Below are 22,140 nucleotides of genomic sequence, written 5' to 3'. Positions count from 1 at the left end.
GATATAACAAGGAACAAAGAACAAGGAACAAGGAACAAGGAATCTCTAGGTCTTGGCGGTTGAGGAAGGCATGAGATCAGCCGCTCTTTGTTGGGAAATCCAGTTTGCTTAACACAGGAAGGTCAGTTGGGGCGCGAAGATCTCGAAACCCTTTATAAAGGCGCGGGGGGTGGATTTCAGGGTATTTCTGGTCTCTACGAGCCTGGGGTGTGATACGTAAACCCCTACGGACGGATCCGCAATGATGGCCCGCGCTTGGATTTCACTAAGTGCCCTCCTGGCCGTGTCTGCCACTCTGTGCCACGCTGAGGACACCTGTCCAGGTGAGTTTCATCTTTAATCACCGTTTTTTAACCTCCTATCCCCAAATTAGATGAATTTAGATTATGTATTGCTTTATATATTATATTATATATTACATAACGATTCTTACATATAATATATATATTTCATAATTATTATAACATATATTATATATATATTACATAATTATTCTTACATGTATTATATATATTATATAATTATTATAACATATATTATATATATATTACATGATTATTACATATAATAGATATATATTACATAATGATTATTACATATAATATATATGTTACATAATGATTCGTACATATAATATATACAGTATATTACATAATCATTCTTCCATATAATATATATATATATATTACATAATCATTCTTACATATAATATATCTATTACATAATGATTTGTACATATAATATATATATTACATAATGATTCTTACATATAACATATATATTACATAATGATTCTTCCATATAATATATATTACATAATGATTCTTCCATATAATATATATTACATAATGATTCTTCCATATAATAGATATATATATATTACATAATGATTCGTACATATAATATATATATTACATAATGATTCTTACATATAACATATATATTACATAATGATTCTTCCATATAATATATATTACATAATGATTCTTTCATATAATATATATATTACATAATGATTCTTCCATATAATATATATTACATAATGATTCTTCCATATAATATATATATATATATTACATAATGATTCTTACATATAATATATATATTACATAATGATTCGTACATAAAATATATATATTACATAATGATTCTTACATATAATATATATATATATATATATTACATAATGATTATTACATATAATATATCTATGACATAATGATTCTTCCATATAATATATATATTACATAATGATTCTTCCATATAATATATATATATATATTACATAATGATTCTTACATATAATATATATATATTACATAATGATTATTACATATAATATATATATTACATAATGATTATTACATATAATATATATATGACATAATGATTCTTGCGGCTGCGCATGCTGATTAATTATCACAATTTATATATATAAATGACGGTTAAGTAATATCGAACACAATGTTTTCTTTGCTCACGTATAAAATCTCTTTATTTTTTGTAAAAATACCTTATTTTTTATTAAAATATATATATATATATATCACATAATGATTCTTACATATATTATATATATTACATAATTATTATAACATATATTATATTATATATTACATAATTATTATAACATATATTATATTATATATTACATAACGATTCTTGCATTCTGGTTAATTATCCCAATATATATAAATGACGGTTAAGTAATATTGAACACAATGTTTTCTTTGCTCACATATAAAATTTCTTTATTTTTTTGTAAAAATACCTCATTTTTTTATTATAAAATGTATTTATTTCATTTAAGAAATCATGTGACATATATATATCAGTTTTAGAACTGGCTGTCAAATTGGAATAAATGTAATCTACCTTAGCATGTCCATTCTCTACCACTTCTGCTGGGAGGCTGTTCCATTTATCTACCATAAATGTCTTCTCTTATTCCCAGGAGAAAAGGGATCCCCTGGAATTCCGTGGAAGATGGGTCCTACAGGGATGAAAGGTAACTGCTCCCCCCAGGGTAAAACGGAATATATATATAATATGTAAATAAGGAAGTTGTGTTTTCTGTGATGAGTTTATATTTAAAGAATATTAATGTTGGTAAAAAGTCTTAAAGAAGCCGAAGATATCCTTTGGTCAATTAAATTATTTCTGAAAATCATCATTTTCCCCCCATATTTATAGGTAAAAAGGGAAGTCCTAGAATCCAAGGACAAAAAGGTAACAAGGAAACAATTATGGATTTGGTTATTTTATGTCAACATTTGGTATGATTTGGGAGAAATCACTTAAAATCGTGTTTGGAGGAAGAAGTAAGTCTCCATGGCCTGTGGAACGGGGTTCTTCGGGGAGGAAATGCCAAATTCTCCAGAGATGGGGATAAAGTGCCACCTGTTCTCCTGTGACGAAGTATTCACTATCGTATCTCCAACGTGTCCCTTCCGTGTCCCCGGCAGCTGCACAGAACTGTAAGGAGCTGATGGATCAAGGAGCATCTCTGAGCGGGTGGTACACGGTGCACACGGATGACGGGCGTCCTGTCACGGTGCTCTGTGACATGGAGACAGATGGCGGAGGATGGCTGGTATGTATCCAATTAACTGCAGTATAACATGCAGGGCCGGCGACTGCGAGGCCGACCTGGCCCTTTAAGGCCAGCAGCCTCCTGATGACGTAGGTACGGCCGACGGTTGGATTTGTGAAGCCACACACTAAGTTTGCCACGTAGGGCGAGGTTGGGCATATCCAGCCGATGGACGCACACTGGAACACCGGATGTGCCACCGGAGCATCAGATCGGGCGAACATGGGGTGTCCATGGCCAATGGATGACTGGGCATTTGCCTGGTGTGCCAGATGCCCAGTACCATAGTTGCTGGAAATCAGCCTGGACTCGCCAGTTGGGGCCTTGGCAATACCTTTTTCCTGGTGGCATCTACAGTAAGATCCAGCCATGTAACGTTAGAGTAGCTTTTGGTGAGTCTTATAGAGTTTGAAGGACAGGGCTCCATTGGACCTCTTAAGGTATGTTTCTAGGGCCACCATATTGTCTCGAATTAGTTATTCTTTGGTGATATAATCTAAGAATCTGATCTCCCTTCCCCACCTCCTTTCCATCTAGGTTTTCCAGAGAAGGGTAGACGGGTCGGTGGATTTCTTCCGAGGTTGGGACTCGTATAAGAAAGGCTTTGGCGTGCAGAGCAGTGAGTTCTGGTTGGGGAACGAACATATCCATCGCCTCACGTCCAAAGGTAAGGTCCGCCATCTAATTCAGATCAGGTGATATGTCTCGGGTGAGCAGCCATCTCACCATTATATTCTTCCGAACGCTCATACTATCATTTTTCCCTCTATCATTTTATTCTTTCCCCCTTTTTTCCCTCTAGCAAAGTCCGAGCTTCGCGTTGATTTAATGGATTTTGAAAACAACCGAACCTATGCCAAGTACAGCGACTTCCAAATGGCAGGGGAAAGCGCCAACTATACCTTGAGTCTGGGCAAATTCCAGGGTGGGACTGCAGGTAACAGGGGCATAATTATTTTTTATTGTTTTATATAGTGCCATCATATTCCGTAGCGCTGTACAATCCCACTAAGATGGGTGGGTAAATGTTGATGTCCTCACATTTCGTTAATAGCTGACCGTGATTTTAATGACTCTCCTGGTGGAGAGTAAATTTGAGCATGCAGTCCCAATCACAGCCACTAGATGTCAGGCACGCACTTACTCAAGGAATCCGTGCCTCTCTACCTACATAGACATCTCTATCATAAATCATTTCACGGAAAGAAAGAACTTGCTGTTCAAACTGTGGGGTCTTTAATTAATGTTTTTTTTAACATTTTTTTGTGGCTGAAACAGTTTAGCAGATAAATCCTTTTTGTGTTGCCTTTTTTTTTTTTTTTTTTTTCCGTGAAGAGCTTTTAGATGTTACTAGAGGCCTTCTTGTTCCAGGCATTCCATTGGTTTAATACACCCGTCTATGATGCCTTCTGTCTGGGGGCGGCTCTGGATGACGTAGGATGTAGCAGCAGCTAAGATGTTTTATCTGCTTAACGTAAATTGGATTTTGATGTTGTGTTTTTTAGGCTTTTATGTTATATTTCCATATCTGCTCTGCTTCTATTTCCAGGCGACTCGCTCTCCCATCACAGAGACGCACCATTTAGCACCAAAGACAGAGATAACAATCCCGCTAAGACATCCGACTGTCCCACTAATTACAGAGGCGGTTGGTGGTATACGGCCTGTCACGGCTTCAACCTTAACGGCGAGTACCTCCGGGGCGAGCACAGCACTTATGGCATCGTCGTTAACTGGGCAACAGGCCGTGGGTTAAAATACTTTTACAAGATTTCGGAAATGATGATCCGACCGCAGTCTTAGAAGACGAGAAAGTCTTGCTGTCAATAGCCGGAGAGCGCATTATAGTCTCCTAACTGCTGGTAGAACCTACTGGGGTGGCCGCTTTGGGAATTTGCCTTTGAGTGCCAAGTGGTGTTGGGCAAAATGTACTTAATGCCACCATGCTTGTTATACGGCTCAGCCTCCATGTAAGGCCCATCCGGCCCCCGTCTAGTCGCCCGTTTCTCCTGCTGTAAAGAATCAAACCTTAATCAGTGGTTGGTCTCGTCTTAGATTCAGGAGCCGTATGTCTATCCCGCGCATGTTTAATCCCCTCACTGTATTACCCTCTACTGCTTCCGTTCCCTCGATTTACCAGTCACATCTGGTTAGATGGATTTGCTATAATAAACGTTTCTTTGCATCTCATGTATCTTTCACAATGTGGTCGGTTCCAGAATAAGATCAGGAAACCCTAAGATGCGTCATTTGCACAACGTGCTCTTCGACAAGCTGGCGAGTGTCACTCTCCCCCCCCCCCAAGGCAGAGAACTCGCCCGCGTCTGCACACACAATGTTTGGATGTCAACACTCGTTAGCTTTTATGTTTTCTGCCTCTTTTTCGGGGCGATCCATGTCTTCGCCGCCTCTTCCTACAGCTACGGTTTTGTAAGACGAGCGGCATGGTGACGAGTCGCTGCTTTCTCAAACGATGAGACGGAGGCTTTAATTACTAATGAGCGCTCCAGGTTTTATTACGAGACGCCATCTGTTTCATTGTGGAGCGTAATTCATTCTTTTGTACCGCCGAGGTCAGCTCCGGGTCCGGCGCTTTCTAATTTGTTTATTAATGAGCGAGCAGAGGCTTTGAGAGCAACAATTTTATGTTTGAATGCAAGAGTCTGTGTTTAGTTTTTTGAGATTTGGGCAAATAAACCTATTAAGCCAACAAGATCAACGTAGATAAACACAGAGTTATGCATTTGGAAATAAGATTTATACTTTCTAAATCACCCAGGCGAATTCACAACAGAGAAAAAACACAAAACAAGTCATTCTCAGAGCGCCCTGTAATATGAGACGTCCAACAGAAATTGCAATAACAATATATCCTATAGAAAAGGAAAATTGATTACAAAAGGTAAAGTGAGTTATTTCACAATATTGTTAATAATAATATTATAATAATATTATCCATAAACCGTTCTTCATTAATATCCCCTCTGGAATTTAGTAAAACGTTCATTCTTTCTGTGTCACAGATGCACAGCCTCACTTTTATCAACGTTGAACCTCTTTATACCATCCAGATATATTTGGTCAAGAAATTTGATCAGATTTTTTTGTGAGATTTCTGGAACTCTACGACTGAATACAATTTTACTAAACATTTAATACCACATTTTTAATTTTACAATTTACTGAAAATTCTATGAATCGTTACAAATCCTGGACTTGAAAAGACGCCTTTCGATGCTCCAGACTTTGTCTCTGTGACAAGCCTTCCATAATATTTTTAAAATATATATATTTCACAGAGTTATAGATATATTCAGATGAAGACATTTTCGGCTGTGATTGATATGATAATTGACCTAAAAATCCAGAAGGTGCCAGGATTATACCGTATTGGCTCGAATATAGGCCGCACTTTTTTCCCCCACTTTAAGACTTTAAAGTGGGGGTGCGGCCTATATTCGGGGTCTAGCGCCCGACGCCCGGGACATGCAGTCCCGGGCGCCGGGCAGGCAGCGGGGTTAGGATACAGATCCCCCGCAGCAGTGCAGGGGAGCTGCATCCTACTCTCCGATACGCTCAGACAGCCTCCCCTGCCAGCACTTCCCACGGGGGGGGGGGTGCCGGCACGGGAGGTTGTCCAAGCGCATCGTGCGGATGCGTTTTACCTCTGCACCCCCCGCGGACTTACCGGAGCAGACTCCCGGGTGTCCTGCGGGGTCGGCGGGGGACGTCTACGCAATACAACTTCCGGTGCCGGATGTGCCGCACCGGAAGTTGTATTGCGTAGATGTCCCCCGCCGGCCCCGCAAGACACCCGGGAGTCTGCTCTGGTAAGTTGGGGAGGGGGGGGGCCAGAGGGGGACAGTGGTAGCATATCTCGGGGAGGGAGGACAGTGGCAGCGTATCTCGGGGGGGGGGACAGTGGTAGCATATCTCGGGGGGGGGGACAGTGGTAGCGTATCTCGGGGGGGGGGGACAGTGGCAGCGTATCTCGGGGAGGGAGGACAGTGGCAGCGTATCTCGGGGAGGGAGGACAGTGGTAGCATATCTCGGGGAGGGAGGACAGTGGTAGCATATCTCGGGGGGGGGACAGTGGCAGTATATCTCGGGGAGGGAGGACAGTGGTAGCATATCTCGGGGGGGGACAGTGGCAGTATATCTCGGGGGGGGACAGTGGTAGCATATCTCGGGGGGGGGACAGTGGTAGCGTATCTCGGGGGGGGGAGGACAGTGGCAGCGTATCTCGGGGAGGGAGGACAGTGGCAGCGTATCTCGGGGAGGGAGGACAGTGGTAGCATATCTCGGGGGGGGGACAGTGGCAGCGTATCTCGGGGAGGGAGGACAGTGGCAGCGTATCTCGGGGGGCGGGGGGGGGCAGAGTGGCAGTATGTTTTTTTGGTGCTTTTTTAAAGAAAAAAACTTTTTCTTTAAAAAAGCACCAAACTTTTAGGGTGCGGCCTATATACGGGGGCGGCCTATATCCGAGCCAATACGGTATTTCTGCGACTCAACGATATTCCTTATTGAGATACATCTGCGCGTTGTTACTTTGTATAAGAATTAACACACTAAGCAAAAAAACCCAAATACATAATTTACCTGATTCATTCGTAAAAAAAAATAGATCCAAAGTTTATTATTATTACTCATTTTTGGAAGGTGACCTTTAGCCTTATGTTGTAATGCTTGCTGCTTCAACTCATTCCCACGCAGGGGCTGCAGAGAGATCGTGTACATTGGGGTAACTGACTGACACTCGACTCATTATATTAACCTAGCGGGCTGAGAAATCCCAGCTCGCATGCAATCGCCTGGTCCAGATCTTATTACATATTAGATATTATTACACTGTTTCTCCAGGACGTGAAACGCGTTGGCAAGAAATCTCAAACCTCAATGAGAGGAGCAACCAATGTATTACGTAGACTTTAGAAAAGCCCCACCTGTGTTACCATGAAAATTTTCTCAAATCTTGGCTATAAGGACTGGAATTGACCTTCATTCCATTAAAATCTACAATTTAATTTGTAATAGAAATTAAGAAAAAAAAAACTTACTTTTTTATTTGTTTATTTTTATTTTATTTAGTTTTATTTTTTTCCCGACAAATGAAACACACAATTAAGGAATGTTGAACAGAACAGCTTATCCAGCAGCCGAGATTCTTCATTTTCTCTCCCAGTTGGGGGAATTCAACCAACGTATTACAGGAGCCCCTCGCAAAACGCGTTGGTTCCAGTAAATAGAATGAGCTTTTTATTCGGTCTGAAGTTGGCCATATCTTATAAATCTAATTAATTAGCACACAGATGGGTTAAAATAATATTTTCTTTCAATTTTTTAGAAAACCATATTTTAAAAATAAAAAATGTGAAATGCGTTGGTTTAGGGAGAATAAAATACGGCGATTACAGAGAAAGGTGGTTTTGATCATTCATTTTTACGATGTTAATAAATACTTTGTGCTCGTTTTATTATTATAGCCAATCAGATAGAAATGTCTGATTATAAAAGCTTAATCTCTGCATTAGACGTGATTTGTCAGATCCATTTAATGGAAAACTTTATTCCAGGTTAGAACCATCAAAAAAAAAAAATATATAATTTTATACAAACAAAAAATACCATCGACACGAAACTGAAAATTCAGACTATGTGATGTAAGGCAGCGTCCAAACATAAATGATTTCCCCCAAAATCCGGTCGTCAGACACAAAGTATCGCAGAAACACGAGGGAGAGTCTCTGGAGGGAAATTCATAGAACAGAAGCAATAAAACTGGATTCAAAATGAGGCGGGGCCTCCCGGGATAATTGGTAGAAACTTTAGCCAATGAAAATCCATCTTTCCGCGAGGTGTCATATAGTAGAGGACAATTGGTCAGCCGCAGCCCCGCCTTCGAGTGAAATCGACAGGAAAAAAGTCGTGGATGCGAAAATCCACAAAAATATATTCCAGTTTATTTAATAAATAGAAGGTTCCGCATTTGGGATTTTTTTTTTTTAATATATATTTTCGATTCCAGATTTCTGTACAATTTACAAGTTAGAGAAAGTCCGGGTTTTACGGCCCCCGCCCCGATTCTTCCAGCGCCGTCTGCGACTCCAGCATTTCCGCTTCCTCTTCCAGGTCGTCCAAGATTTCACCGAACGAAGGTCTCTTATGGGCCTCCAGCTGCGGAAGTAAAAATAAAGCGTTTCAGACGTTTTTACGATTTTTCTCTTTTTTTAGGCTCTACGGCAACAACCTATCAGTGCCTGCTTTTGTGTCACCTGACAATTAAGCGTTCCCGACCAAAAAAGATGAACGAGGCAGAATTTTACTTGGTCATAGAATTATTTCGGAGAGGGTTTTGGGCATTCTATTAGTTATATTTAGTTATAAAAAGTGTTTTATTGAGCAGATTTTTTAGAAATTTATTTATTTCATCTCCCACATTTGCTGTGATCCAGAACCATGTATCTACCTCATAAGTAAAGGAGTAATTATATAATGGAAAACCAGCAGATCGGCCCCCATCCGGCCCCCGTCTACTCGCCCGTTTCTCCTGCTGTAAAGACTCAAACCTTAATCAGTCGTTGGTCTCGTCTTAGATTAAGATTAAGCCCTCTACCACCTCTGCTGGGAGGCTGTTCCACTTATATACCTCCCTCTTAGTAAATTAAAATATATCACCAAAATATAAATAAAATTTATACAATTTAACATATATTTGGTGGAAAAAAAAAAATCCCCTCCCCCGATAATCTCTTTATGGTTGCCATATCAGCAGGTATTCCGGTCACAGTATGGCGTATTATATACATCATACCTGTAAAGGATACTTAAACTGCCCAGACAACCCCCGGCCGCCAAAGCACATTACCCGACAGCAGCTGACGGCTAAATCCAGGACTCGTTTGGGACAATCCCTGATCAGCTCTCGGAAAGCGTCCGCGTCCAGACCGTAATCCTGATGAAGGAAAGGTCACAGGTCAGCTGCTGTCAATCAACGGACACCAAAAACCCGTCATTTACACTGAAAATACAATTCATTGCCGAAAAAACGGAAACACTAAGGGAAAAAGAAACAAAAAATAAACAAAAATATAGAAAAAAGGGGTTTTTTTAGGAAACTTCTGTATGGATTTAGGAAGGAATTGTGTATTTCTGGCAAATATAAGATTGAGCCTTAAAAAAAAGCACTTTGTGACCCCAAACCCCGTTTTTCGGGGCCGCACGCACCCTCGTTCTGGGCAGGATCTCCGGGTCAGCGGGAATTCGGCCGAGGATTTCACATAATACGATCCCGAAAGAGAAGACGTCCACCTGGAAAAGAAATTCAGAGCGTTCAGGATATTTTCTCAGAAGGGGATACGTCGGGCCCTTTGCTGGGACAGCTCAGGGTTTAGCACCAGCCCTCCGACGGAGCCGGCCCCCCGATTACAGGCTTCCCGCATGGGTATGTCCGTTGGGAAATCTTTGGACAAACAAAGGGAACGGACCAACAATTTATTGTTTTTTGATCGGGTGCCACCTATGACCCTTCATTAACCCAAAACATAAAACGGGACTGGTCGGCCTCGGGGCAGAGAGTCACTCTGGTGGCCATTATTTCAAGAAGCTGGGGGCCATCAGCTTCAAGTTCTCCACGTGACTCCAAAAGTGCAACAAACCTTCCGATCGTACGGCTCTCCGCGCAACATTTCAGGAGCCATCCAGAACGCCGAGCCGACCAGAGACAACTTCCGCTCCCCGTTCTTCAACGACGGCTCGACCACTTCACGCGCCAGACCGAAATCCGTCACCAGGGCTTCCCTGCCCCGGGGAGACAACCTGATCAGGCAGTTCTACAACGCAAAACGGGAGAACATTACAGAAGAGTACTCTGATTAACGAGTCTACGACTCCAGAGACTAAGAGACAACAACTTCAACCTCCAGCATTTCGGAACGTTGTAGACTTCCCAGAAAACCACCGAGAACCAGACTATATGATCCATCTTGGTTAATACGAGCTCATTGACCGGGGCTTCCTTCTTCATACCTTTGAGTTGAGGTCTCGATGGTAAATGTTCTTGGAGTGCAGGTAGACCATACCCCGACTAATGTCACACGCCAGGTCAACTTTCTCTTTCCAGCTCAGGGAAATGTCTTTGCTGGCCAATAATTCTTCGACACATCCCCCATTCACGTACTGAGAGGAAGAGAACACGTTACTGGAAACCGGATCTCACAAAAGGAACGGCGCGGGTCCACGATTACCAGACGGTTGGGTGGAGAGGATAAGCCTCGAGGCTTCTCTATTCTAAGCTTCAGCCTTGATGGGACTCCAAAGACCTTAGAGATGCAACCCAAGCTTTTTCTCAAGGTGCTGAACGCCTTGTTGACTACTGACCTTATAACCGTAAGCCTATTCAAGCAGGAGATTGTCGGAAATCTATGGATTAGTCCAAGTTTGAGTTGATCGAGTGGCTTTAAATAACTTTATCTCATATAAACTTTGATAACTCCACTGAGGAAGGAACTCAAGTCAACGTCAGGTCTTGTGAGTTGGGTTACAGTGTCTACTAACCCGTATCGAGGAGATAAAACCCTAAATTGGCTCTTGGGACGCAGTTTGTTTGCCCAATAGCATCGTCCAGAGACTCACCTCCAGCATAGGATAGAGTTTCTCATCCTTCACGCAGACACCAAGGTACCTAGGATGGAAAACACGACAGAATCTCGAATTCGGCGGGAAACGCCTTAAAAACTCAGATTAGAGATCGTGAGGTTTACGGCCCAGAACTTCGCCATTCCTCCGGATAGTTTTATTTCCCTACGAAAATGTACATTAAATCTGCTCCAAATTACAAATTCTGATCAAAAAAAGTCCTGGCTAAAAGGAATAAAAAAAAAATAGATTTTTTGCATATTTTTTTTTTAACCATAATCTGGGTTTATTCCTCCAAAAACAAGGCAGCAAAATAATGAACATTCCAACTCGGAATTCTCTTTTTTTTCCTGGAAGTAAGATTTTTCTTTTTAATAGTTTTTTTTTTTTTATTTATTTTTTTTTTAGAGAAAAACCTCTAATCCCGATTATGGAGAAAATGAATGAATAAAATGAAATTTTAGTAATAAAAACAGCTCACCTGACAATGTTAGGATGAGACAGCTTCTGCAAGAGGCTTATCTCTCGCACGATCACCTCCTCGTCTACCTCATTCTTATAAATCTTCACCACCATGCACTTCGCCCCAGCGCCGGGGGTCACCTGCAAAGCAGAAGCGGGTGGATTAGAGGCCCGATCCCAAAAATACAGAAGATAAGCGCCGGGTCGAAGTAACCAACTTGGTGAACTCGCCAGCGTCCTATAGTGATACTCACAGTGCTGAATGACTGAGAGGATAAGTGGAACAGCCTCCCAGCAGAGGTGGTAGAGGCTAATACAGTGAATTCAGTTGGTGGACGGATCCCGCTGGGTTCCTCACTTTATAATCCGGTTTTATAATATAGATCGGGAGGATCCTGGATCCCACGAGCCTCGCCCGGGTATGAAGAGCCCATTATGCGCCGTGTTTACTCGCCACGGAGCTCGGCTGCTCTTTGATCGTGCGATGAATTACTTGGATACACAGAAGTCTTGGCGTGGGCTGAATGTACTCCTCGGCACAATACAGGGAGGGGCGCGGGGAATGAATACATACATTACAGACCGAGACCCCCACGGGGGGGGGCGTCCAGTGACCGCGGGAGCCGTATGTCTATCCCAAGCATGTTTAATACCCTCTACCACTTCTACTGGGAGGCTGTTCCACCTACCTAACCTGCTTAAAGTGCCATTCCAGCCATCATATGCCCCCTTAACGTAAAGTACTGTAAGGGGGGGGCATTCTGCTGTCCCTTTAACCCCCTCAATCCTAACGTCATCTCAGGATTCACAGAAAGAAATGTAAAGCTATAAAACCCGTACATTTCGTGGCGACCTTGTGAGGTCCCCGAGAACTCGCTGCACCCTTCCTGACGGGAAGTCGGCCCGGCGGCCGGTGCTGGAAACTAATTACCGCGCAGGCAGCTTCCTGCTTTCCCCACAAACCAACCTCCTGTTCTGTGCGGCGGAATATTCCACAGAAGCCTAAAGCAAAAGCAACCAACAAATAAACAAGGCTATAAAAAAAAAATCTAAAAATACAACAAAAAAATATTTTATTTCTGCCAAATCTGTATTTTATGTAAAAATAAATAAATAAATAAATACCAGGACGTCCCGATAACTGCGGCAAAAACCCGCGAGAAACCCGCCAAATAACGACTCCCTTCACAACGCGCTGCGCTCGGAAATTCATCCGAGTTCCAACACGCAGAGGACATATCTGTAACTCTTTTTTTGTTTTCTTTTAAACAATTTCAGACAAAGCGGATTTCGTTCTCGCCGGGGGCCGCTTATTAACCAATCAAAAGATCACCCTCCGGTATCAGGGATCTAAACGTGAATGAAATAATCGCTGCTTGTTCTGCCGGTTATTTGGGACAATTAGGATTAGCCGGTTGGATTTACAAAGTAAAAATCCAACGGGAGACGAGGTTCCTGATCCAAAGCTCAACGTGCCACCCAATTCTGTGGAGTTTAAACACGCATGGGATAGGTGGTGGATGAGTGGAACAGCCTCCCAGCAGAAGTGGTAGAGGGTAATACAGTGAGGGTATTAAACATGTGCGGGATAGACATACGGCTCCTGAATCTAAGACGAGACCAACGACTGATTAAGGTTTGAGTCGTTACAGCAGGAGAAACGGGCGACTAGACGGGGGCCGGATGGGGCCGATCTGCCGGCGGGTTCTGGGCATCACGTAGCGTTTATTATAAAAGTATCCAAATCCTTATAAAGTCATTAAACAGGAAGGAATCTTTTGTGTTTTGTTTAGAATCTCGGTTGTTTATAAACAAAGCAAAAAGTAACAATTTTGTAACAAATTATCAATAAACACAAATCCGCCAGAATTCTGATTCCCGTTATTGTGGGGAAACTGGTTGTGGGTCTGATCAGTTCCAGGTCCTCAGAAGACAAAATAAGGACCGGGTGGGCGTCCCGAAGACCCCCTGAGTCAATGAGGGCCACAGATCCCACGCTATGCGACGGCCACGGATAACCCCCCCCCCGCGCCGCATTAACCCTTTAAGGATAGCAGTTTTTAATATCCTTTTTTTTTTTTATAGCAGACCTATTATGCTTAGAATTCTTTTCTAATTTTTTTTTGTCATGTGACCAAATTGTAGGCCCCGATAGGCTGCTGCAGCCGAGTGATACGTCGTACCATGTACGGGGTACCGCGAGGCATTAAACGTCACGTTGCAAGATGTTTGCGGAAATTAATCCATTTCTGCAACCGAAACCTGGCAAAGTATTTGTCGCTCCTTCCTCGTCGCCGTCGCACAATGCGAGGATTGTTACCCGTTTAGGGTAATAAACTTTCCACAAAGAAACAATGGAAGTATTTTGTTCTAAAGGAGTAGTCACATCCCTGAACAGTCACCCAGCAGAGGTGAACTGCTTGGATGTCGAAAAAATTCCTCTGTTAGAAATGATACTTTCTTTTCTTTTTTTTAACTTGCAGGTAGGAGGGTTTTTTTGCCCTCGCACTGAAAAGGGTTAATTCCCGAGCGGATTACGCTATTGGCTTTCGCACCAGGAAAAAGGTTTTTAATTTATTAATCTTCGGGCTTCCGTCTAATTATCCAATCATTTCCTGCCATCCGCTGCCAGAGACAGGGAGAGAGGGGCATGATGGGAAATATTCATTTAAATAGATGCAGAAGCGAGCAGCCAATCCAGGAGAGAGGGGGAGGGGCGTGATGGGAAATATCAATCAGATACCAATTTAAGGAGCCAATCAGGTAGGGAGGAGCAGGGGCACGATGGGAAATATTTAAACAGATGCAAAAGTAAGCAGCCAATCAGAAAGATGGGAGGAGGGGCATGATAGGAAATATAAAAAAAAAAATATATAGCGTCAATAAAAACATCTTGTCGGCGTGAAGCTTATTTTATTATTATGTTTTTTTTTTTTTTTTTTATTCGGGGGGGGGGTACCTTATAAACCTTGGAGAAGAAGCCGCTCCCGATCAGCTCCGCGCTGAAGCTCTCCCAGAACTCCAGCTTCCTGACGGCCGTGCGGATCTTCTGCCAGCGATCCACCTGGTAATACGTGTCCGACGACTCCCCGAAGTACGGGTTGGGGCTGGGGGGCTCGGAGGAGAGGAGCGCCGACTCGTACATGGCCGGGACCGCCACTAAAAATCAATACAAAAATACAAGAATTATAGAATAATAATATTCAAAACAATGAATAATAACAAATACTAATAATCTTAATATTCACAGCAATTAATGGTAATAATCAATACTAATATTCATAATAATTTATAATATTAATAATCACAATAATGAATAATAACAATAATAATGAATAATAATAATACTAATAATATTAATAATCACAATAATGAATAATAGTACTAATCATAATAAATAATATTCATAATAATTTAAAATAATATTCATAACAATAAATAATATTCATAATAATGAATAATAACAATAATAATGAATAATAATAACAATACTAATAATAATCAGAATAATTTATAATAATAATAGTCATAATAAATCATAATATTCATAACAATTAATAATAATAATAATTATAATAATAATAATGATATAATGATTATTATTTTTAGAATCGAAGGAATGGTAATTTCACAATAAATGTATTTTATAGAACACAGAATCGTCTCTGCTGCAGACGTAAAGGAAACATGCGCTCCGACGATCCTGGACATTGATTGGCTACTTCGAGCAGCCAATTAGCGGGAGCTCTTTTTTGCGCATGCACACGGGGGTCTTAACAGGGGCAGAACAGCCCCCCCGCCAATGCATTTGCAAGGGGGACACCATGAACATTTAAAGGGACCGTTAAAGAGCACCCGATGGCCGGAGCGGCCCTTTAAATCCCACTTTAATAAACGGGTTCCACGCGGTTCCAGAACATTCCGGTGTTCCCCGGCAGGTGACCGCGTTCCGTGTCGCCTGCAGCAGATAACAAGCGACACCGAAGACGAGGACATTATCGCGTTCATTAAAGGGATTGTGTTTTTCCTCCCCTTTTATCAGGATCTGAAGCTGGGCGCCGCGGCCCGGGAAGTCCCTTTAATCCGCCGGTCCGTCTGCACCCGATCCTTCGAACGACCGACGCAATTAACTTATCTGCTGAAATCGCCATGGAGACCGCACACAAACGGGCGACGCGGCTGCACGTGAACACGGATAACACGCAAGCCTTTCACACGCGGAGTAAAACGTGAGGGTGATAGATAAGTGGAGCAGCCTCCCAGCAGAGGTGGTAGAGGGTAATACAGTGAGGGTATTAAACATGCGCGGGATAGACATATGGCTCCTGAATCTAAGACGAGACCAACGACTGATTAAGGTTTGAGTCTTTACAGCAGGAGAAACGGGCGACTAGACGGGGGCCGCCGGGGGCCGATCTGCCGGGGGGTTCCGGGTTTCTGGGTTCTGTTCCTCGCCCTTTTCAGGGTGGTCTTAGTTTGAGTCTTAAAGAATGAATAAAAATGTCTTATTGTCACCGTTACCACGGATACAGCTTCCCCTGACATAACGTCTCTGCCCAGAGGCTACTCTCCAGCAGTAACTCACGTTCACGCTTTCTGCCCTTTGGTATCTGAAAGGGGCGCTTTGTCCCGGGGCAGCCTCGGCTCGGATAAAAGAAGCGTTTAAAGATCAGCTTTCTGGCAGAAGGAAAGGGTTTTCGCTTTCTTGTTGTTAGGGGAGTCCGTGCGGTGCTGCAGCCTGGGCGCAGGTGGTACTTATACTTATAAGCCGATTAAAAGGCTTTAGGTCAAAACATGGCTCGGCCATCAAAGCCTAACAACTAGAGAGTCAGAGGCTGAGACAGAAGGGAAGGAGGTTTTACTTTACTGAGAGGGTGGTAGATAAGTGGAACAGCCTCCCGGCAGAAGTAGTAGAGGGTAATACAGTGAGGGGATTAAACATGCATGGGATAGAAATACGGCTCTAGACAGGCGACTAGATGGGGCCAACGGGGGCCGATTCTAGGTTAATTGGCACCGTCAATCTTTCCACGCGTTTCGCATCTTTAATCAGGGGGGGGCGTTCGTGGATCGGGGGACGGAGCCGTCGCCGATAACAACAGAACCTTGTGACCCCCTCTTTGTTTCTCCGAATTCCAGACGCGCAGATCATGGAATTCCTCCCCGTATCTACGTGGGTGTCCGTTTCCCAATAAAAGGGTCTTCTTTATACGTTTCCATGGCAACAACAATGAGAAAGGGAATAATAACGGACCGATGGGATTCTCAACCTCCCCCCCATTAGACATTTTTTCCGGGACAGTGTGAAATAAAATAACCGTATTGTGAACTTTCCAGCTGATGCGCCGTATACCTAAAAAACGCCATTCCAGCACGATCCGCCGCCCTGCCGATCCTAACCCCAGCGAGCCAAACGCTAATTAGCCGTGTCTGTCAGGGCTTACGGAGGGATTACCCCACAAACGCCCCGCGGCCCCCGAACCAGCTGCCGTCTGCAACAAGTAAAAGCGGCCGGGGGGGGTGTCCTTATCCCCGCCAGATACGTTATTATTATTATTATTATTAGTATTATTATTATTATTATTAGTATTATTAGTATTATTATTATTATTTATTGTGTTAAAGGGCCAGCAATAAAAATATCTTCATTAAAAAAAAAAAAAGAAAAGGAAATATAGAGAAAAAAATAGGAAAAAATAAATAATAAAAAAAACCATTCTATAAAGAATATAAAAAATGTAATTAACCGGAAAATAAAATATATATATTTTTATATTTAGAAAGACAGATTTTTGTTATTATTAGCAGCGAGATGCGGTAACCCGTCGGGATACACGGAACGCAACCCCCCACCCCCCCCGACGTCCCGGCAGACAGCGGCTCGTGGAGGAGACGGTTCTGATACGGAACACGAAGAGAAAACAAGGTGCTGCCCGTCAGGAGGGGGGCGGGGGTCCGATCCTTAACCCAGGAGCTGCCGGGGGGGCTTATCCCATGCATGTTTAATCCCCTCACTGTATTACCCTCTACCTCTTCTACTGGGAGGCTGTTCCACTTATCTACTACCCTTAACTGTGACCGCCGCGTGCTGGTTCATCCCAGCCCGGCAGGTGTATTTGGAGCTCTTTGGGTCGGCGCATTTCGGAGGCGATGCCTCGTACAGGAAACCCGAGCTGAGGCAACGAAACTCGCATCCCGCGGAGACTGACGGGAGTGACGGGAGCGAGAGTCCGCAGCCCCCACCCCCCTCCCCCGGGCTCCGTGCCACGCCGGCTCGTAGTCACCGATCCGATGTCTAACAAAATAAAAGAGTTACCTGAGCGAGGAGGCGATAATCCCCTTTAACGGACAAACCCCCCCCCCCCCCGCGGCGTATATTCCACGCAATAAACGCTTCCTGGAGGGAAAACGGGAAAACATGCCACCCCCCCAAAAAAAAACTAATTTTTTCCTTTAAATACGACAATAAGACATTTCCCCAAATTGACTGCTTTTAAATATCGGGTGGATTTATTAATAAATAATAAGAAGAATAATAAATACTAAAATAATAATAAATAAATAATAATAATAAATAATAATAATAATTAATAATAATAATGATTTAATAATAATAATAATAATAATGATTTAATAATAATAATAATAATAATAATAAATAATAATAATGATTTAATAATAATAATAATAATAATAAATATGTATTTGTAGTTATTTAGAGGTCAGAATATTCTGCATCTTCTTACAAGTATCTTAAAAACGTTATCAGAGGATAGACGGATTTATACATCATAAGTCAAAGGCCTGTCCGTGAGGGCCGCACAGCTGGGGTTTTTGGGGATAATATTCACAGATACATTATTTCAGCTGCTTGATAATGTTTATATCAGGGGGTTGCCATGGTTTCCACCCGAGTCTCACGGTTTTTACCGCAACCTCAGGGTCTCAGAGTGAAATCCATCGCATCCATCCAGCGACTTCTTACAGCCCTGAATTCAGGGCCACAAAGGCCGGATCTCTTCATAGACGTACAGAGACCCTTTATCACTCCCATCACTCCTAGGTCCCAATAGCCCTTTATCACTCCCATCACTCCTGTGCTCCAATGGCCCTTTATCACTCCCATCACTCCTAGGTCCCAATAGCCCTTTATCACTCCCATCACTCCTGTGCTCCAATGGCCCTTTATCACTCCCATCACTCCTGGGTCCCAATAGCCCTTTATCACTCCCGTGTCCCAATGGCCCTTTATCACTCCCATCACTCCTGTGTTCCAATGGCCCTTTATCACTCCCATCACTCCTGTGCTCCAATGGCCCTTTATCACTCCCATCACTCCTGTGTTCCAATGGCCCTTTATCACTCCCATCACTCCTGTGTCCCAATGGCCCTTTATCACTCCCATCACTCCTGTGTTCCAATGGCCCTTTATCACTCCCATCACTCCTGTGTTCCAATGGCCCTTTATCACTCTCATCACTCCTGTGTCCCAACGGCCCTTTATCACTCCCATCACTCCTGTGTTCCAATGGCCCTTTATCACTCCCATCACTCCTGTGTTGAAAGCGGCTCCGTGACCCCAGACTTGTGTAGTAAATAAATATATATTTGACGACACGCCGGAGCCTGTTACGGAACGTTCCGTCTCGCTCGGTTCTAGATCACAGATTGCGATGATAAATATCTTGTTTTCCTGAACGCTGACGCCCGGCGGGTTATATCACCGCAGAGCGCAAGATAAAACCCGTTAACCCTTTACCTGCATCGACTGAGATAGATCGCAGGTGAAATAAAATCCCAACTGATCAGGAACCGGCCGGCTCATTAATTGCCCTAAATACCCACCAGTGGGGGGGGGGGCAAATATCCCCCCCCCATCAGATATAATAAAAGCTGTACGGAGATATAGCGGGTTTTTGTTTACGTTTCCTACCGTAAATATTTGGCGGCCCCAAATAACCCGCGGTGCCCAAGCGGATAATTCATTCATCACTTAATGACATCAACTTAGCCAGGAATATTTAGAGTGATGTCATAACGATTATGGTTGAAAGAGGGCGGGAGAGGAGTCTTAACCCTTTCATTACCACGTGGCACATTACACTCGCCCCAGTTGACTTCGAGAGCTTGAGTTCTAACATTGTAATTGTTACGTAAGCTTTCGAGGGCCACAGAAGTCTCTTCCTCAGATGGTCGATTCGAAAAAGCTGGGGGGGGCAAGGGGTAAAATCATAATGGGGGGGGTTCCGCAGGAACAGAAATTTATTTCATTATTAATTTTAAAAAAAACTGCATTTAGTGCCAGATACGAGGGCCGGGGCGAGCTTTGCAAATGCGGCTTATGTATTAGAAAGGCTGGGTCCCAACAACAATTACACGCAACCCCCCCCCCAAGAAAAGATAGCCCCCCGGGGGGGATTCATTCATTCATACGACAGACTGGAAAGTGCAGGCATTTAAAGGGTTAATGAATACCAGACACCGGCAGAGCTTGTTTCGCCGGCCGGGAAACACACGGAATGCCGCCGACAAGCGTGTAATTAGAGTCGTGTAACACGTCCAAAGATCATTTACGACTTTCTCGGTGTCGCTGCCGGCGAAAGGTTACATTATAAGTGAACAGCCTCCCAGCAGAAGTGGTAGAGGGTAATACAGCGAGGGGATTTAAACACGCATGGGATAGACATACGGCTCCTGAATCTAAGACGAGACCAACGACTGATGGAGAAACGGGCGACTAGACGGGGGCCGACGGGAGCCAATCTGCCGGCGGGTTGTAAGCTTCTGACTTATTGATAAAATATTGATATTTTCGCTATATTTATAGATTTATAATCTTTCTTTAAACGATTCCTTTGTTTCTTCGCCCGGAAATCGGTCCGTTTACTCCAAGCGGCTCGTTCGCTAAATTTCTTTTAAACGCTAAAAAGTGCGGCTTCCAAAAAAGTGGAATTTTGATTTCAGCCGCGTCGGCCATTATTAACCCTTTACTGAATACACTTTATCCGATCGGTCGGAGAACTACAGAAAAACGCGATATTTTATCCTAAAACTCATTCTTTTAAGAGAAAGAAAAGGTTTTCCTCCCCGCCGGGATTCCCCGAGTCGCATTAATCATTAAACAACGAACGGCTACCAACGTAAAGCAGGTCTAATAACCTTGGGGGGGTTAAATCGCCCCAGCCCGGCGCAGGGGGCAAGGGCAAGCATCCTACCATTAACCCTTTCAACACCGGGGAGGGGGGGGTCCAGGAAAGCATCGCACAGTCCCTGGCGCTGAAAAGGATTAACCTCACAGAGCTGCGGGGGGATTACGCTGTGTGAAGGGGTGAATACCAGGGGCAGATTCACTCCCAGCGAGGAAGCGGTTAATGGAAGTCTATTTAGGGGGTACAGGGTCGGCGGGGACGGACAGACCCCCCGATCTATGACAATCATTGCTGAAATATATAGAACATTACTCATTAAAAAGACTGATCTATCACGGATGGCGCCAACACGGTCAGGAGTGCGGTACAAACACACGATGCGCTCCAGCAGTCCCGGGTTATTTAAGTTCACTTACTTGGTGGCCGGAGCGACGGTCTGCAGCCCGGTCCGGGGCAGTTACTGCGCGAGATGATCTGCAAGGTTTGGGAGCAGAAAATGCTGGGATCCTGACATGTCTCAGGCAAGCAGTCTGTCTGTCTGCGGGTCTGTCTGTCTGCCGGTCTGCCGGTCCCTGTGTGTGTCCCCTGCAGGCAGCGCTTGCACAGAGGTAGTCAGGATCCACACACTGAGGAGTGGATCATCCTGCTGGATCAGCTGCCTCCACCCCACTCACAGCACTCTGGGAAATGTAGTCCTGCCAGACAGGTGCACCTGACTTTCTATTATTATTATTATTTCTATTATTATTTCTATTATTACTATTATTATTACTATTATTATTGTTATTTGTATTATTATTATTTCTAGTATTAGTATTATTATTATTATTTCTATTATTTCTATTATTATTGTTATTATTAATATTATTATTATCTGGTATTATTATTATTTTTGGGAGCCCCATTCTTAATATTTTGTTAATTAATGTTTTCTGCTCTTTATTTTTTATTTATTAATTGTTATTCTTAAGGCTACTCATACTTACCAAATGTCCCTGTTCAGTTTGGCCAGTCCCTCTTTTGGTCTCCAAACCCCTGTGTTCTTTTTTTGTTCCCCTGATGCCCCCCTCTCTCCGCTCCCCTGATGCCCCTCTCTCCCCCCCCTGATGCCCCCTCTCTCCTCCCCTGATGCCCCTCTCTCCTCCCCTGATGCCCCTCTTTTCTAGGAGGTCAGAATGTTTGCTGGGTATGAGGGGATCGCAGGGTTCTACAGCCCTAAAAGCCCCCATAATGTGTATAGAAACGGCAGGAAACGGCTTTATAAACTAAACGGGGTAAATAAACCCCATTATTATTATTCTA

The 22,140-nt window shown here is 43.2% G+C and overlaps 2 protein-coding genes across 3 annotated transcripts; one reads left to right on the top strand and one right to left on the bottom strand.

The window, feature by feature from the left end:
* Positions 1–244: 244 nt before the first annotated feature.
* LOC128503155 (ficolin-1-B-like) lies at positions 245–4,783 on the top strand. Its single transcript, XM_053473184.1, has 7 exons — positions 245–323; positions 1,955–2,008; positions 2,194–2,276; positions 2,420–2,593; positions 3,131–3,260; positions 3,396–3,530; positions 4,143–4,783. The coding sequence occupies exons 1-7, from the start codon at positions 245–247 to the stop codon at positions 4,394–4,396; spliced, it is 909 nt and encodes a 302-aa protein (XP_053329159.1). The 3' UTR covers positions 4,397–4,783.
* Positions 4,784–8,116: 3,333 nt separating this feature from the next.
* On the bottom strand, positions 8,117–21,397 carry LOC128502646 (dual specificity testis-specific protein kinase 2-like). 2 transcript variants are annotated; one of them, XM_053472513.1, is made up of 10 exons: positions 16,795–16,856; positions 16,275–16,366; positions 14,649–14,848; positions 11,709–11,830; positions 11,225–11,273; positions 10,619–10,768; positions 10,249–10,422; positions 9,818–9,901; positions 9,459–9,545; positions 8,117–8,767 (listed from the first exon to the last, which is right to left on the bottom strand). In XM_053472513.1, the coding sequence occupies exons 1-10, from the start codon at positions 16,839–16,841 to the stop codon at positions 8,657–8,659; spliced, it is 1,116 nt and encodes a 371-aa protein (XP_053328488.1). In that variant the 5' UTR covers positions 16,842–16,856; the 3' UTR covers positions 8,117–8,656. The 2 variants fall into 2 exon arrangements, with proteins under 2 accessions (XP_053328488.1, XP_053328489.1); XM_053472514.1 differs by lacking the exons at positions 16,275–16,366; positions 16,795–16,856 and adding an exon at positions 21,255–21,397.
* Positions 21,398–22,140: the final 743 nt, after the last annotated feature.

This window comes from Spea bombifrons, chromosome 8 (genome assembly GCF_027358695.1).
Source record: "Spea bombifrons isolate aSpeBom1 chromosome 8, aSpeBom1.2.pri, whole genome shotgun sequence".
In the NCBI taxonomy this organism is placed as follows: domain Eukaryota; kingdom Metazoa; phylum Chordata; class Amphibia; order Anura; family Pelobatidae; genus Spea; species Spea bombifrons.
Note: the sequence above shows the minus strand (reverse complement) of the source record. Positions and strands in the feature narration are given on the sequence as shown.

Bases quoted from the DNA above. Each gene is read 5' to 3' on its own strand.
- LOC128502646 (XM_053472513.1), bottom strand. From the start codon at position 16,841: ATGATCTGCGCGTCTGGAATTCGGAGAAACAAAGAGGGGGTCACAAG. The intron at 16,367-16,794 runs GTTCTGTTGTTA...TCCTTCTGCCAG, and splicing joins AACAAAGAGGGGGTCACAAG to AAAGCTGATCTTTAAACGCT. The intron at 9,902-10,248 runs GTTTGTTGCACT...TTTCTTTTCCAG, and splicing joins GAGAGCCGTACGATCGGAAG to GTGGACGTCTTCTCTTTCGG.
- LOC128503155 (XM_053473184.1), top strand. From the start codon at position 245: ATGGCCCGCGCTTGGATTTCACTAAGTGCCCTCCTGGCCGTGTCTGCC. The intron at 3,261-3,395 runs GTAAGGTCCGCC...TTTTCCCTCTAG, and splicing joins CCATCGCCTCACGTCCAAAG to CAAAGTCCGAGCTTCGCGTT. The intron at 3,531-4,142 runs GTAACAGGGGCA...TTCTATTTCCAG, and splicing joins ATTCCAGGGTGGGACTGCAG to GCGACTCGCTCTCCCATCAC.